The 16,679-nt window shown below is 34.9% G+C and overlaps 1 protein-coding gene across 1 annotated transcript; it reads left to right on the forward strand.

Moving 5' to 3' along the window:
* Window positions 1–1,506: 1,506 nt before the first annotated feature.
* On the forward strand, window positions 1,507–9,946 carry LOC100263824 (putative disease resistance protein At1g50180). Its single transcript, XM_002271847.5, has 5 exons — window positions 1,507–4,072; window positions 6,019–7,845; window positions 8,348–8,478; window positions 8,692–9,186; window positions 9,330–9,946. The coding sequence occupies exons 1-5, from the start codon at window positions 3,037–3,039 to the stop codon at window positions 9,873–9,875; spliced, it is 4,035 nt and encodes a 1,344-aa protein (XP_002271883.2). The 5' UTR covers window positions 1,507–3,036; the 3' UTR covers window positions 9,876–9,946.
* Window positions 9,947–16,679: the final 6,733 nt, after the last annotated feature.

Raw genomic sequence — 16,679 nt, forward strand, 5'->3', positions numbered from 1 at the left:
AAATATTAATTTTTGGGGCAGCTGGGCCAAAACACAATTCTCCCTAATTCTAATTACAGGCGTAGTAGCACACTCAATGATGAAAGGCAATAGAAAGTCAAAGTAGAATAGAAAGCTGTCTCCAATAATACACTCTCTTTGAACACGCGGAGTCTACCACACACTCCAATCAAACACATAAAGAAGAAAGAGAAGGCCCTGCAATTTGTACCAACCCTCAATAATGTCAGCAGACTCAGCACAGGAGCCACCCATTAGCTATCTTCGTTTCACTCACACCCGACCGGGCCCACCACTTTCACATTTGCCTTTACAAGTGACGCAATTATTAATTAATAATGATTTTAAAAAATATTTTTAATATTTAAAAAAATTTATTATTATAAATATTAAATACACTATATAAAATCACTCTCAAATACCTTATAAACGGATGAAAGTTTGAATTTTGAATTCTAAATGATCCAAAATATCAAAATTAGAATTTGAACTTTAAAATATTATCCTAATTGTCAATTGATTTCTACTCTTCTACTCCAAGCATCTCTTTAGAATTTGGACATTTTTCAAATGTTCTCTCCAACAGGACAGGGAAAAGAAAGGTGTAACAACTTGGGGGCTGCTAAAGTACAATGAAACACAGCCCATTTTGGTAATTTCTTTGGGTGGGCATCCATTGCAAGCTACTTATTAGAAAGTATATAAAAGTTTAAGAAGTTCCTAAATTCAAATATTAGGATTTGATTTAGTTTAAGTAATTAAGATTATATTTGGATACATTTATTGTATTTTTGAGTTTTAAAAATAAGTAGTAGGAACTCTTAAACAAATAATAGAGATTGATTTAAAAAAGATAATGATTTTTAGAAAGGGTTTAAAAAAATAGAAGTATTAAAAACTTTTTACTTGGTCAAATTTAAAAATTTTGATAAAATTTTTTTATAACATAAACTAAGTCCCCATTTTTTGTACAAGGGTTCCTAAATTTTATTTAGGAGATGCTACTGGCATGCTTCATGTTTTCTTATACTTGTTTTTAAAAACTATTTTTTTAAGTTAAAAAACAAAAAATAGTTGTTTAGTATTTTCTAAGAATGAGGGTGTTTAGCTAGTTATCTTTTTTTAAAAAAATTAAAAAAATTGGAAAATAAAAAACTTGTTTGGATAAGTTTTATTGAAAAATAATTTTTTATTTGATTTTGTAAAAAACATTGTATATAATATTAATTAAATTTAAGTCAAGTTTTATTAAAAATAAAAATACAATGGTTAAATGAAAATACCTTCAATTAATTTTTTCAGGATTCTATGAGTGGCAATTTTGAGAAAAAAAAAAAAAAAAGAGGAAAAAAGAAGTTTAAATCTTGTGGTAGTAGAAGTTAAATAATCACAACCTCATGTTAGGGGTTTAGTTCCTAGCATATTGCTTGCTAATTCTAACAAGTGAAATCATGAAAACCTTTAACCTATTACTAATATGTGAAGGGGCTCTTGGAGCATTGAAGTCTCCTGAAAATTCTTGAGTAAATCTATAGGATGCTTGGTTGTTTGAAGCATTAAGTTCAATGCTTGAAAGCTTATCTTATTCAATCTATGTTTTGCTTGAAAGACCTTTGTTGGGGCATTGTATGGATGGGTCTTGCTAGTGTGGTTTTGACTCTTTCCTTTTTGGGCTTTTGTTTCCATTGGTATGCTTCCTGTGTACTAGGAAATCAAGGATGGTTGACACTTATTAATTAAATCTCTATTGGGATTATTAATATGTTTCATGAAAGAGTGAAAATGTGTTTTTTTCTCGTAAGAGGGCTATTTGCCCTAGAACTCGGCCAAGCCTTTTGGCTGACATCTTCACAAGCCCTTTTTCTCTTCCAACCCCTACTGCATGTCCAGATGCGGAGAAAACAGGAGTCACGCTCTCCCCCTTTTTTCAGTGTTTCAATGGCGGTTCTCAAGTGGGGCAGCGTTGATTTGCGGATTTCTCCAACCATGTTAGTGGAAGAAGCTTCAGGGATGGCAGTGAAGAATGAATATGATTGGCAGTGGCGTTGTACCAGGTCAGTGTTGCCATCTTTGGTAGGTTTAAACTATTGGGAGGGAAAGGGAAAGAACGGAGTAAAAGAAAAGGTAAAGGTGGGGACATTGAATAGGAGGACAGTACAACTAGGTCGATTCTACTCTGTACAATCCTTGAGGTATGCTTCTGTCTTTTGGTAATTGGAATGCAAGCGCCTTGACCCACAAACCATTGACATGTTGATGATATATATTGTGAGCTCAAACTTAAGCTTTTAGGAAAATCGGTTGTAGAACATGGTATCTGAGCTTTGTTTGGCGAGAGGTTATGTGTTGGAGCCGCCTCTGCAACTTGCATTTCGCCCCTGTGTTGGGCCCAGTTCAACATTCCAATGGTTGACATCATATATGCAAGCTAAATTGTTATATGGGGCGAGAGACATGGTTGAAGAAGGTTGAAGAATTGCATCTTTTCCAAAGCTATACTACTCCTAAAGGTTGGAGACAGGTCCAGGTGCAAAAAATTAGTATTAGTATTTGTAGCCTCACTATGCGTTTGGAGAATTTATGCCAGATAAAAGTCTGGCATAGATCAGCCCACAAAGTGCCCAGTCCAAGGCATTTCTAAAATGGGGCGTGCTTTGTTACACTCTTTGAGTTGTTAGGAATCTTTTCCTTTCCTGCTGCTGCTGCAGAGAATATTTGAAAGAAGTAGAATTGGATGTAAACAGATCCTTTGAGTGGAAGAGGAGAAAGCAATTGCCAATCCTCTATCTAGAACACTCAATAACACAAGGGAACACTTACAAGCTTTCCCCCGGAGCAGAGAATATTTGGAAAAAGTAGACTTGGATGGAGAGATCCTTTGGGTAGAAGTGTGGAAAATCAATTGCTTATATCCCCAAGCAAAGAAGTGATTCTTCTATCCACAACATTCAAAAACACAAAAAAAGACCTGTAAATTTATCATCCATTCAAATTAAGAGCCAAAACAGGTTTTTCTGTGAATGACAGAGAAGAAAAATGGCAGAGGCTATTGTGTCCTTTGCTGTGGGAAGGCTAGGTGACTTGTTAATCCAAGAAGCAAGTTTCTTACATGAGGTGAGTGACAAAGTTGTGGAAATTCGGACTGAGCTGAAGCGGATGCAGTGTTTTTTGAAAGATGCAGATGCAAGACAAGATGAAAATGAGGTTATTCACAATTGCGTTGTGGAAATTAGAGAGGCTGCTTACGATGCTGAAGACATCATAGAGACCTTTGCCTCCAGAGTTGCCCTGAGGAGGAGGAGAAGCAGTCCCCAAAACATCTTCAAGAGGTGTGGTTGGATCTTCTTTGAATTTATAGCACGCCAGAAGGTTGGGACAGAAATTGATGCCATTAAAAAAAGGGTCTCCAATCTCACTACAAGCTTACAAAAGTCTGACATAAGGAGCATTACAGAGGGAGAAAGCTCAAGTTCCAGAAATGAGAGGCCACAACAGGGTAGGCCTACTTACTCCCACCTTGATGATAAAGATATCATTGGGGTGGAAGAAAGTGTGAAGATTTTGGTGGAACAGCTGGTGGAACCAGACAGGAAATGGTCAGTTGTGGCCATATATGGTATGGGGGGTCTGGGAAAGACCACTCTTGCTCGGAAGGTTTATCATCATGTCCATGTTAAGCATCATTTTGACCATTTTGCTTGGAGTTCCATATCTCAACACTTGGACAGCAGGGCTGTTGTAAGAGGAATACTGATCAAATTGACATCTCCTTCTGAAGAGCAAAGACGGGAAATTGACAACATGAGTGATGACGAGCTATTCAAGAGAGTGTATAAAATTCAAAAGGAAAAGAAATGTCTAGTGATTCTTGATGATGTGTGGAGAAAACAAGATTGGGACAGTCTAAGACCTGGCTTTCCACTGCGAAAGGAGGGCAGCAAGATAGTGATCACCACTCGGAACAAAGCTGTGGCTTTACATGTGGATCCACCAAATGTCTTTTTGCACCAACCGAGGTTATTAACTGAGAAGGAGAGTTGGGAGCTTCTACAGATGAAGGCACTCTCTACAGGTATTTTTTATCCATCTCCAAAATGTCACTATTGGTTTTCAGATTCCAAATTTTGTTATTTTTATTAGGCTTTCTCAACATAACAATACTCCGTTTGGGATATCAAAAAATAATAATAATAATAATAATATAAGTGGAAGTCAGTATTATTGCAATTGATTTTGCATACTCTAGAATACTTTATTAAAGATATAAGGTCAATTGCAATATTTTGAAAATTTTATTAAATAGAAATCTATTTTGGCCATTTAGGTACTATTTTAATTTTTTGCTTTTAGCAATAGAAAAAAAGAGAAGTAATTCCTACTACAAAACCGTTGATTCCATGCTTAGGAAGCATATTCTATTTTTTTTTTAATAGGAGAAGAACAATTTTAACTTTTATTTTTTATTTTTTATTTTTGATAGGTAAACATTTTAAAAATTAGTTAAATAGCTGTTTGTGTTCACCAAACAGTAAGTCCCTTTCTTTTTTTCAATGTGTGGGAAAATCAGATTAAAAAAAAAAATGTCATCCATGTTTGAGAGTTGTTTTCAAAGATCGTACTTGACTTTCAAAATATTATCTTTTAGTAGTTTAGAAGCTCCTCCAAACAATGTTTAGATATTTTTCCAAAAATAAATAAATCATGTTAGAAGTATGGGACCCCAAGTTTAGCTCCAAACATTCCATTTAGAAGCTTTTCTAAAAGGGCCTACATATAGTTGTCAAGTTGCAATTAGGTCTACACTTTTAGCAGTTTAACCTAACCCAACTCGACTCAATACAAATTAAATTTTAGTCAAGACTTATGTATTTTGCATTTTATTTTAAAGCTTTTGGTTCATTCTATTGTTGGTAGCATATGATTGTAGTTGTGAAGATGAATGAGCAAATGGATGTCATAAATTTACATATTACCATATTAACATGTTTAAGTTCTAGAATTCTAGTCAAATGAATTTTATCTGTTGTTTTTAATTTGTTGAATATGAGTTGTTTGGTAAAAGATTTAGTGAAATAGATCTTATAGATCATTTTGGTCATTCATTCTTACCCAAAATTCCATCTACAGTCTTTAATTTCCTGAATATGCGTTGGTTGGTAAAAGATTAAGTGAAATGGATGTTATGCTTATATAATAGTTAGGTTAATTTTGATGTATCTTATAATTCATTTTGGTCATTTATTCTTACATCAGTTAGAATTTTGATGGTCAATGATTAATAAAAATATGTCAAAAGATTGATTTAATGTGGGTTTAATCAATAGTCTAATCCTTATTAAATGTATATAAAATTTGTTTACTTGTTTTTGGACTCATCACAACCAAATACAACCTGATTTTATAACCAACCCAAATTACTCAACTCATCTGACTTGCATTATATTAATCGATTTGAGTCTAACTTGATTCCAACCCAAGTTTGAAAAAATAGCTTAGATTGAGCTTAAATTGGGAAGCGGTGAACATTGGTTTGGGTTGAGTTTTGGGAAAATGAGCTTCATGTTTAAATTGAGCTTGAGCTGAGTGTTAACCTAATCCATAGGACCTCAAATTTGACCCTTACTTTTAAGTAAAAGAGAAATTAATTTGTGCCTTAGGTTGGCTTGGTAGCTCAAGTCCATGTGACTTTGGATTTTTGGCTAGGTAGGCGTCTCATTTATTTATTAAAACTATATAATTTTGTTATTATTGTTGTAAGATTATTAAATTACCATATCAGTAAGGGTACACATATATCAACCGAAAATTAATGTATTTAGAAGATTACAAATTATGATTTTGTATAAGATAAGTCATTCATAATCAATGATTATCTGTAAATATCAAATGATATGAGCTATGGTGGGTATGATTTCCTTTTTCACAACAAGTGGTTACATTATTAACATCTTTTTTAAGTAATGTGCTCTTTATATTATTTATTACAATATTCACAATGAATGTTTCATGAATTTGTAGGTTCTACCCTTAACAAGGATATGGAGGAGCTAGGAAAGAAAATGGCTAAACGTTGTAATGGGTTGCCTTTGGCAATTGTTGTGCTTGGAGGACTTTTGGCCACTAAACCCTGCACATTCAATGCCTGGGGAATAGTAGATCGAAATATTAAATCATACTTTAGAAGAGGTGATGGCAATTCCAAGCAACAAAGTAGTGAAGTGTCAGATGTGTTAGCTTTAAGTTACCGAGATTTGCCATACCATTTAAAACCTTGCTTCCTCTATTTGGCTCATTTCCATGAGAACTATAAAATACCAACAAATACTTTGGTTCGGATGTGGATGGCTGAAGGAATCATACCTGAAATGCCTGACAAAGGGGTGGGAGAAGAAACAATGGAGGATGTTGGACATCAGTATCTAGATGAGCTAATTGGAAGGTGTATGGTTCAAGTGGGAGTAAGAAATTCAAATGGAAGAGTCAAAACTTGCTGGTTGCATGATCTTATGCGAGATCTATGTTTGTCAATAGCCAAAGAAGAAAATTTTCTTGATATTATCAATCTTCAGCAAGTGGAGACATTTTCATCTTCTATGGTAACAGCATCCACTTCAAATAAAGTCCGAAGATGTGCCATTTATCTGGATCAATCCGTTCCTATAGAGAATGTAGCAAAGGCAAGACTAGTCCCTGAAAATAGAGATGACGATGTTAACAACTATGTCAATTTTAACCCAGAAAATGCTACACACCTCCGATCTCTTCTAATATTCTATCCATCAACACCAAATACAGTTCATTGGATGCTGAGGAAGCTGAGCTTGAAGAACTTCAAATTATTAAGAGTATTGAGTCTTGAGAGACTTTCACTGGAAGAAAAATTACTAAGAGAAATAGGCAACCTCATACACCTGAAGTATTTGAGTTTCAGGGATGCTAAGCTGTTAAGCTTCCCATCATCTATAAAAAATTTAGGTTGCATCCAGACGTTGGATTTACGGTTTTGTAATGATGATAACCTTGTAACTTGTACTAAAATAGGTGATGTGATATGTATGATGAAATTACTAAGACACCTCTACCTTCCTAGATATCTTTATGTGGGTACTAGTAAGGTGCAATGGGACAAATTGAGCAACTTGGAGACGCTAAAAGCCTTTGATGCAAGACAATGGGCTGTAAAAGATTTGGTCCAATTGACCAAGCTTCGGAAATTGAAGATAAATAATCTCAACAGCTTTAAAGAGTTGGAGGTAATTCTCAAGCCCCCCTGTCCTTTTTCACTTCATTCCCTGGTTTTGGATGAGGTGAGCACCAAAATGGAAGAAACGGATCTAAGGCAATTATCAATGTGTCGACATCTTTATGAGCTATTCTTGGGAGGAGAAATAAGCAACTTGCCCGGGCACGGCCACTTCCCTTCAAACCTCACTAAGTTAACCTTGTCTTATTCTCTCTTAAAACAAGATCCCATACCGATTCTGGAGAGGCTTCCTTACTTGACAATCCTACGCTTATTTAATTCATATGATGGGGAAGAAATGGTTTTCTCTGGAACTGGGTTCCCTCAACTCAAATATCTGCAACTCTCCTATATTGAATTCTTAAAAAGGTTAAGGGTGTGTAAAGGTGCAATGCCTAGTCTAGTGAGTTTAACAATCCATAGCTGCATGTCATTGGAAGCGGTTCCTGAAGGACTGATACACATCACTACCCTTAACGAATTGAAGTTTGAGTATATGCCCATAGAGTTCATGGAGAGGCTTCAAGTGATACGTGGAAAAGAAGGGGAGGATTTCTACAAAGTCAAGCACTTGCCTTCCATCGCATTCAGTGCAATATCTGGTAACCCATTTTTATACATACAACTTCTAATTGCAGAATCTCACTCTGTCCAAAAATTATTTCTGGTTATTCTGTTTGTTTATTTAAACTTCTCTCGTCAACTGGCTGCCTAAATACAGAATTAAAAAAAAAAAGATTAAATGTAGGTGTTTTTGAATTTGATTGTTTGATTGATTGTAAACTCCACAAACAATGGATCAATCTCTGTATGTTTGCACTAAAGGCACATGTTATAAAGATATTGAACTATTTATGGAATTACACACAGGTCTGTTGCATGACAAAAAACAGCTTGCTTTCCTTTGACCCTTGTATTTCAATGTTCTGTTATTGGCAGAAATTGAGATGAAAGTGACAACATACTCGATCTTCTGAAGAAGCAACTTACTACTTGTTACAAATGCATGGCCAAAACATAATGCCATTCCAATTTTGTGAAAGCAGCTAATCAAAATCATGAATTTGGACAGTAGAACTGATGAGAGATTGCTATTTGATGCAGAGGATGATGTTTATCAAATGCTTATGAAGATCTTAAATAGTGATCCAAGTGACAACATGAAGATTCTAAAGGCACTTATAAATGCCGAGGACGATCAGTTGCCACTTCTTGATGGCTCTACAAATAGAAGGGTTTGCTCTCCAAGCACATTACTGCATCACCAGTGCACTTCATAGTCATATATAAACAAATTACTAAATACTACTTTTAGTAACAGTTTACACTCAGAATTGAAGTTTTAATATACTCTTTCTTTATATATATATATATATATATATATATATTTCATTTTGTTTTGTTTTTGTTTTCTTTTTTCTTTTTTCTTTTTTTGGGGTGCAAAACAGGTAAAATTGGAGGTGCTGAAGGGGAAGAATGTGTTTCTGCTCATATCAGGCCTAGACTTTCCCACTGAGGATCTCTTACTTCTCAAACATATTCACAAGGAATTCTGTTTGGAGCGGAGTTTGATACATAGGCGGCATGAGTTTATGTGGATCCCAATTGTGGATCATTCTTTTAAGTGGAAAGATTCTCAGCAGCAAGAGATGTTTGAGTGTCTGCAGGCCTCAATGCCATGGTATTCGGTCTGCACTCCTGCACGCATTGATAAGGCAATCATCAGGTTCATCAAGGAGGAGTGGCACTTCCAGAATAAGCCCATCCTTGTGGTGCTAGATTCACAAGGAAAAGTGATGAACCGTAATGCTATTCACATGATGCGGATATGGGAGGACACCGGCTACCCATTCACCAGTTCGAAAGAGAAAGCTCTGTGGGGGGCAGAGACTTGGGGGCTTGAGCTGCTGGTTCATGACGTACACCCAACCATACAGAACTGGGTAATTATCCACCTTTACTAATCTAAACACACAGTTACTTGAGTATGAATAACTTCACTTATACCTATTTGAGACCAATCTCAAACAATTTTTTGGGACATTGGGAATTTTATTTTATTTTATTTTATTTTTTGTTTCATCAGATCAAAAAGGGAAAATTCATTTGCTTGTATGGAGGGACTGACATGAAGTGGATCCAAACATTCACAACCGTAGCAAAGGAAGTTGCGTCAGCTGAGCGGATCCCCTTAGAAATGGTGTACGTGGGAAAGAGCAACGTGGGAAAGAGCAACCACAGAGAGCGAGTCCTACAATGCATAGCATTCATCAGTATGAAGGAACTGAGCCACTGGTGGTCAGACCGCACCATGGTCTGGTTCTGGAGCCGGCTGGAGAGCATGTTATTCTCCAAGATCCAGCTAGGAAGGGAGGACGAGAAGGACCCCATGTTGGAGGAAATCAAGAAACTGCTCAGCTACGACAAGGAAGGAGGATGGGCTATGCTCAGCAAGGGATCCTCGCCAATTTTCAGTGGTTCCAGCGCCACTGTTTTGCCTACCTTCTTGGCGTACCATGCATGGAAAGAGCAGGTCCCGACGAAGGGTTTTGATCAGGCAGTCATGGATTACCATGACCAGCTTCGCAACGATTCTGATTACCCGAAGTTTGATTTTATTGATATTGAATGAAATCTTGTATATATTTTTAAAATCCATTTATAAATACTAAGTAATTTAAAAATGAATAATCTTTTTACTAAGTTTAAATAAATTTAAAAAAGAAGAAAGAAAACCACCTTCAAACCAATTAAACAGAGTATCCTGAAACACTATAAAGTATACACCGATAACCAAACAGGCCCCTGGAAGAGCAGCCTTTAGCCTTTCTCCCTCTCATCTGCAGAAGCTCTTTTCCTCTTCCAACAATGACAAGATGTGCAGATTTGAAGTAAAAATTTTGTCAATTGGATTTGTATAACTACAACAACATGGTTGAGGTTGCCAAAGCAACAAGTCAATAATTGAACTCCCCATGGCGTCACCGGCGTGGATGTGCGCCACAGAGGAAGCTCCCTGCTTCTGCCAAACCAGGTGCTCCTCTCTGTGTCTCTCTTGCTGGTGTGGGTTGGTGTCCGAGAATTGGGTTTGTTTTTAATTTCAATATTAATAACAATTCTAATTTTCATAAAGTTATATATATATATATATATATATATATATATAGAAGTTGAAAAGCTTATATTGAATTTTTGAAATAACTCACATTAAAGGTGTGGTTTTTAACCTTTTAAAGTATTAAAAATATTAAAAGTTTTTTCTAAAATCACTATAAAACGAGTTATAAGAGTTTTTTTTATAATGATTCTAAGAAGCATTTTTTAACTTTTTTAATATTTGAAAATTTTTATCATTCGAATATTAAAAAAACTATAAATATTTCCTAAATTCCCTATCAAATGCACTCTAAATTTAAATTTTGACCTTCCTCATCCCACATCAAAAATCTAAGGAAATTAAAACAAGTTTATAAGCCTCATTCAATCACAATAAATCAACTGACCTTTGGGTCATGATAGGTAGTGCGTGGAGTGGTCCGTAAACAGTAGCCCACCTTGCGCCTGTAAAGTTCTTTTCTAAGAAATTTGAATTTTGTGGATTATAAAGTTGATAGGAATTATTTTTTTTTTCTTTTGAGTCTAAATGACCCAAAATATCAAAACTCAAACTTTGGATTTTAAAATATTATCATAATTGGTTCTTATCTCTCATCCCATTTTGTGCCAGCAGCCGCCACTGCTGAGAAGAAGAAATTTCCAGGTATGAAGATGATTTTAGAAAGATGGAGGTTTTTTCATCTTTTGGATAAATATATGGAAGCAAAAAAATAATGCAAGAAATCAGAGCCAAAAAAAGGGACTAATTGGTTGCCTTTACATCATGATAAAAGTGTGGATTAAGGCTCAATTTAAAAAGTGTTTTAAGAGATAATTCAGAAAAAAAATTTTAGAAATTGTTTTTTGAAAATTGTTCTCAAAATAATAGTTTGTTTAAGAGTTGAAAAGTTTTTAATCTGTTTTCTATATTTTTAAATATGTATTTTTTTAAAAAATAATTTTATATTTGTATAACTATTGTTTAAAATTGTTTTTAGAAAATAAGTTGTTAAAAAAATTAGGTTAATCTGATATATGGTAATCACCCTAAAAGGGGGTGAATAAGGTGATGGTTTCTTTTTGCAAATTTAAACTATATGAATATAAGAGATAATTATATGTAAATATATAATAAACAATATAAAGACAATTGTACATAAATTAAAAGAGTAGGGAAGAGAGAATGCAAACACAAGATTTTATAGTGGTTCGACGCAACCCGGCCTACATCCACTCTCCTTTAGTTTCAATCCCAAACTTGAGGTTCCACTAATTCAAGGCTTTCAAATCAAGCCTTCAACCAATACAATTGAATTATGGTTCCAATTCACCTTTTTGGACTTTTGGTTCTAAGCACCCTTTACATTTTTTAAGAGATATCCCACTCTTGAACAACCCCTCAAGTGATACCCCACACTTGAGAAACTTCCTCTCAAAGATTTACAAATAAATGATTTCATAATATTTTAGTACAAAAACTTTAAACTCAAAAGATACAATTTAAAATTAGGATTGAATGGTGCATTAAAGATATGCAAGTTTTAGAACAATGGTGCACTCAAAAACACTCTTCCAAGGTTCAAATATATTCAAGAAAGGTTTGGGAAGTTAAGTTTATGAAACAATAAAGATTGAAACCTTTTTATAGAAAAAAAAAAAAAAGTCAAACTAGCTATTGGGGGTTCAACCGGTCGAGTTGAGGGTCGACTGGTTGACTAGCCATTAGCATTTAATGCTTGGCAGGTGACCGTTGGACCTCAACCGAACCTCAACTGGACCTTAATCGGTTGAACAACCATTCTGGAAGAAAGAAAAATTTTTGTGCACCCTCGACCGGTTGAGCTGGGGGTCGATCGGAACTATTCATCCGGTTTAACCAGTTGAGCCATTTTTGGCTCAACAACCAACTTTTTCAACTTAAAACCGTTTAAACAAGTTTGAAAAACATTTGACACAAGATTTTAATTGAAAACATGAAATCATCCAATTTTAAAAATATTTAAAATAAAATAACTTTTGGATGATTTCGATACATAAGTAAAGAATGTAATGTATGAAAATCCTAGTACACCAACAACCTTACAAAGAAATCTTATGAAGCTTGGGTCTTAAAAAACACTTCTCCTTGAGGTGATCTTCTTCTTCATGATTTTTCTTTGGTTTGATTTGTCTTTGTGATTGCCACTTTGGAAATCGTCTTACCTAATCACACTTAAAATATAATCATTAGTTTTAAACCTTATTTTGTTATCATCAAAACCGATATTAACCAAACATTGGTTTCACATAAGTGAAAATAACCAATGTTTTGAAAATTGAACAATCATTGAACCAAAAAAATTTTAAATTTATTGGTTTGTCAGATTGGTGATCGAACTATGATGGAACTAGTGATATCATAAATATATAGTTTATATTTTATTAAAATTAAAAATAATTATAAATATTTAAAATATGTATAAATAAACTTAAAATCAATAATATTTATTTTTCATGTTTATATATATATAAATTCAAAGTATGTATATAGAGGATTTAAATAATTCAAACTTTATCCTAATTCTCTATTGAGGATAAGCAATAGGGTAAGTGAAACAAACTTAAATATAGAATTGGAGGCTCTCTCCAATAATACACATGGAATCTGGCACACTCAAATCAAACAAAAGGATGGAACCCCTTTGCACATGGGAATCTGGAACACTCAAATCATGCAAAAGGATGGAACATGAGGCCGGCAAGAGGGGTCTGCAGTTGGCACCAACCCTCAGCAAGGTCAGCACAGCACCGGCATATATAAAATATATTTTCAGAAATGATTTTTTAAATCCTATCTTCGAAAATGTTTCCAAACAAAACCTTGCTTTCTCAAATTCCTTCAACTCTTTCTCAATTTCCCCAATGATCAACATCACAAATCTCCCACATTCAATCTTCTCTTTCAACCTCCCTAGATTGAATTAAACTAGTTAATCATATTTTTAGAACAAAGAAAAACCCACTGTTTGAGTGGCCGCTGGATTCATTACTTTCTGAAAATATTTTATGTTTAAAGAACAAAGAAACAAGGGGAAATATTATTGAAATATCCAATTTTCTTCTACACAACATATAGACAATAACAAAAGGGCACAATGAGGACCAATAGAAACACAATCCCAGATTTATTAGTCACAAACAAGGCCAACACACCAATTAAAAAGAAAAAAAAATCACAGGAATATTGTCTTGAGATCACAGAAAGTCAAATTGCATCTAGTACCACACTTCTTCTGCTTGATAAAATAGGATGTATAACATGAGCCGTCACTCACAAGTACAGCAACTCCCATGTATCATTACTTCTTCATAATCTACCCCCTTGATGGAGTCCATGAGCAAGTTTGTCTTGGAAGATTGCTGCTTGTCTTGAGGGACCTAGCAAATAAACACAAAATCATTAGTAGAAGCACTTCTTAAATTATCCACCAAGAACATAACATTTCTGATAAGTCAACACACCAATCTTATAGAAAAATTCATAGGAATATTGTGTTCAGATCACAATAAGTTTAATTTCATGTTGTAGTACTCTCACTATAGTTCACAAACAATGTTCTAATTAGGCTAACTGCTTACAAGTAACAACTCACATTTAGCTTTACTTCATCGGTAAGTCTGTCTTCAGTGGTTGTTGCTTTCCTTTAGCCTTTAGGTACCTGGTAATTAAACATAAAATCATGGTTAGATGCACCTCTCAAATCATCTGCACAGAACATTGATATACTAGGGTCAAATGAAATGAAGAAGTTGATGTCATCCTTTTTTTTTTCTTTTTTAAACAAATAAATTTATTAAAAAGCAGTGTGAATATTGGTTGAGAAGGCAAATACTTATTTTTCATATCATGCATAGAACTATGAGCAATTCCATAACTAGGTCAATCTGTGATAAAACCATGTTCTTTTGGTGCAAAGAAAAGGATCTTGAATAATTTATAAAAAAAAAAAAAAAATTGATGTGTTTATGTATATAGAAAGAAACATGAAAAGGCGCAAATGAGTTTCCAAACACTTTCACCAAATGATTGAGATGGCGCAAGTCTCTTTACGAATTTTCTAGGCATATTCTGAATCAGCAAGACCTTAAGGGTAGTAATGTACCTTAGTCCTTCAGGAACCATACTCCAATACTTAAATCCTTAAGACTAGGCATTGCACCTTTATTCACCCTCAACCTTTTCAAGCGGGGGGCATCATAGAGAGTCAGATGTTTGAGTTGAGGGAAACCATCGTATGCAACATTCAATAATCGAAGGATTGTCAACTTAACAAGTCTCTCCAAAATTCCTATTAGATCTTCATTTAGTTGAGAATACTTCAAGGTTAACTTGGTGAGGTTTGGAGGGAAGTGGTGGTGCGTAGGCAAGTTGCTTATTTTTCGATTCAGGTGTAATTTATCAAGTTGTTTACATGTCGACGATTGCATTACATCTGTTTCTTCCCTTTCAGTGCCTACATTGATCAAAACCAAGGAACAAAGATGACTGGAAATGGGACAAGAGAGTTTGAGGATTACCTCCACTCTTTGAAGCTTTTGAGATCAATCATCTTCACTTTACGAAGCTTGGTCAATTGTGCCAAATCTTTTACGACCCACTTTCTTGCATTGAAGTTTGCTAGTGTCCCCAAGTTGCTAAGATTGTCCCATAGCACTCTACCATTATGAATATTTATGGGAACGTAGTTGGTTTCAGGAAGGTAGAGGTGTCTCGGCCATTTCATCCTGCATTTCACATCATGTATTCTCCAACAAGTTAGGGCAATGTGAAACTGTAAATCCAGTGTCGCATGCACCCCAAATTGCCTACAGATGATGGGAAGCAGAACAGCCAAGGTTCTTTCAAACTCAAGTATTTCAAGTGTATAAGGTTGCCTACTGCTCTTATTAATTTTTCTTCCAAAACAAGTCCCTCGAGATTTAACACTCTTAATAATCTGAAGTCCTTGAAGTCCAATTCCCTCAGCATCCAGTGGACTACATTTGGTTGGCAACTGAATGTTAGAAAAGACCGAAGGTGGGTATCATTTTCTATATTCAAATTGACATACCTATTAGCATGCTCATCTCTATTTTTAAAAACTGATGTAGCCTCTGCTAGACACTCCACAGGAACACCTTGATCCAAATTTATGGCTCGTCTTCGGACTTTCTTTAGAGTGGTTGCTGTTACCAGAGGATGAAATGGTTTCCTCTTGCAGAAGATTGGTAATCTCAAGAAGAGTTTCTTCTCTTGCTTTTAGCAAGCACAAATCTCGCATAAGGTCATGGAGGAGACAACTTTTCCATTTGAACTCCTTGCTCCCACTTGAACCATACACCTCCCAATTGGCTCATCCAAATATGCTTCTGCAACATCCTCCAATGTTTCTTCTCCCATCTCTTTTTAAGGTATGCCTGGTATAATTCCTTCAGCGACCCACATTTGGACCGAAGTATCAACTAGTATTTAATTCATAATCCTCAGGAAAATGGCCCAAAGAAAGGAAACATGGTTTTAAGTGGCATGACAAATCTTGGTAACTTAAAGCCAACACATCTGACACTCCTTTGCCTTCTTGCTCATTGCCTTTGCCTCTCAAGCATGACTCAACATTTCTATGCCCCATCTCCCATTCATAGAATGTGTGTTTTGTAGCCAGAAGCCCTCCAAGCACAACGACAGCTAATGACAACCCCCCATAATATTTAGTCATTTCCTTTCCCAGCTCTTCCATGTTCCTGTTAATGATAGGATCTACAAATTCAAGAAGAGATTCATTAGGATTTAGGAATATTCTGAGAAATATTATAAGAAAAATGAATTACCTAAGAATCACAATATTGTAATATGCAGAACTTATTATGCAATTCAGAACATGTTGTGATTTATGAACTGATTTAAGGTAAAATAAAAAATACAAAATACAAACAATAATATACTAAAATGGGCAAAATTTAAGAAATAACTTGCATAAAAAGGAAAAGTGTTCCTTTAATTTTAAAATGCAAATTTTGAAGCTAGTTTTAAAATCAAATTTCTTTGTTTCAAAAATCTTTTATTGATGCTTTATTTTGAAACGTCCAAGTGAACCAATCATTTCATCTTATGTGTTCAATTTGTGATGATATGTGAGATTCATCGTAGCATGAGCAATTATAGTGTTACAACGCCACTGCCAATCATGGCCATACTTCACCGCCATCCCTTAAGCTTCTTCCACCACCATGGTTGGAGAATCCCTCAAATCAACGCTGCCCCACTTCAGAACCTCCATTGAAGCACCGTAAAAAAAGGAATTTAAAAAATAATTATTATTAT

Source organism: Vitis vinifera, chromosome 13 (genome assembly GCF_030704535.1).
Source record: "Vitis vinifera cultivar Pinot Noir 40024 chromosome 13, ASM3070453v1".
Lineage (NCBI taxonomy): Eukaryota > Viridiplantae > Streptophyta > Magnoliopsida > Vitales > Vitaceae > Vitis > Vitis vinifera.

Excerpts from the sequence above, each read along its gene's own strand:
- LOC100263824 (XM_002271847.5), top strand. The coding sequence starts at position 3,037 with ATGGCAGAGGCTATTGTGTCCTTTGCTGTGGGAAGGCTAGGTGACTTG. Across the intron at positions 4,073-6,018 it reads GATGAAGGCACTCTCTACAG|GTTCTACCCTTAACAAGGAT; the intron begins GTATTTTTTATC and ends ATGAATTTGTAG. Across the intron at positions 8,479-8,691 it reads ATGGCTCTACAAATAGAAGG|GTAAAATTGGAGGTGCTGAA; the intron begins GTTTGCTCTCCA and ends GGTGCAAAACAG.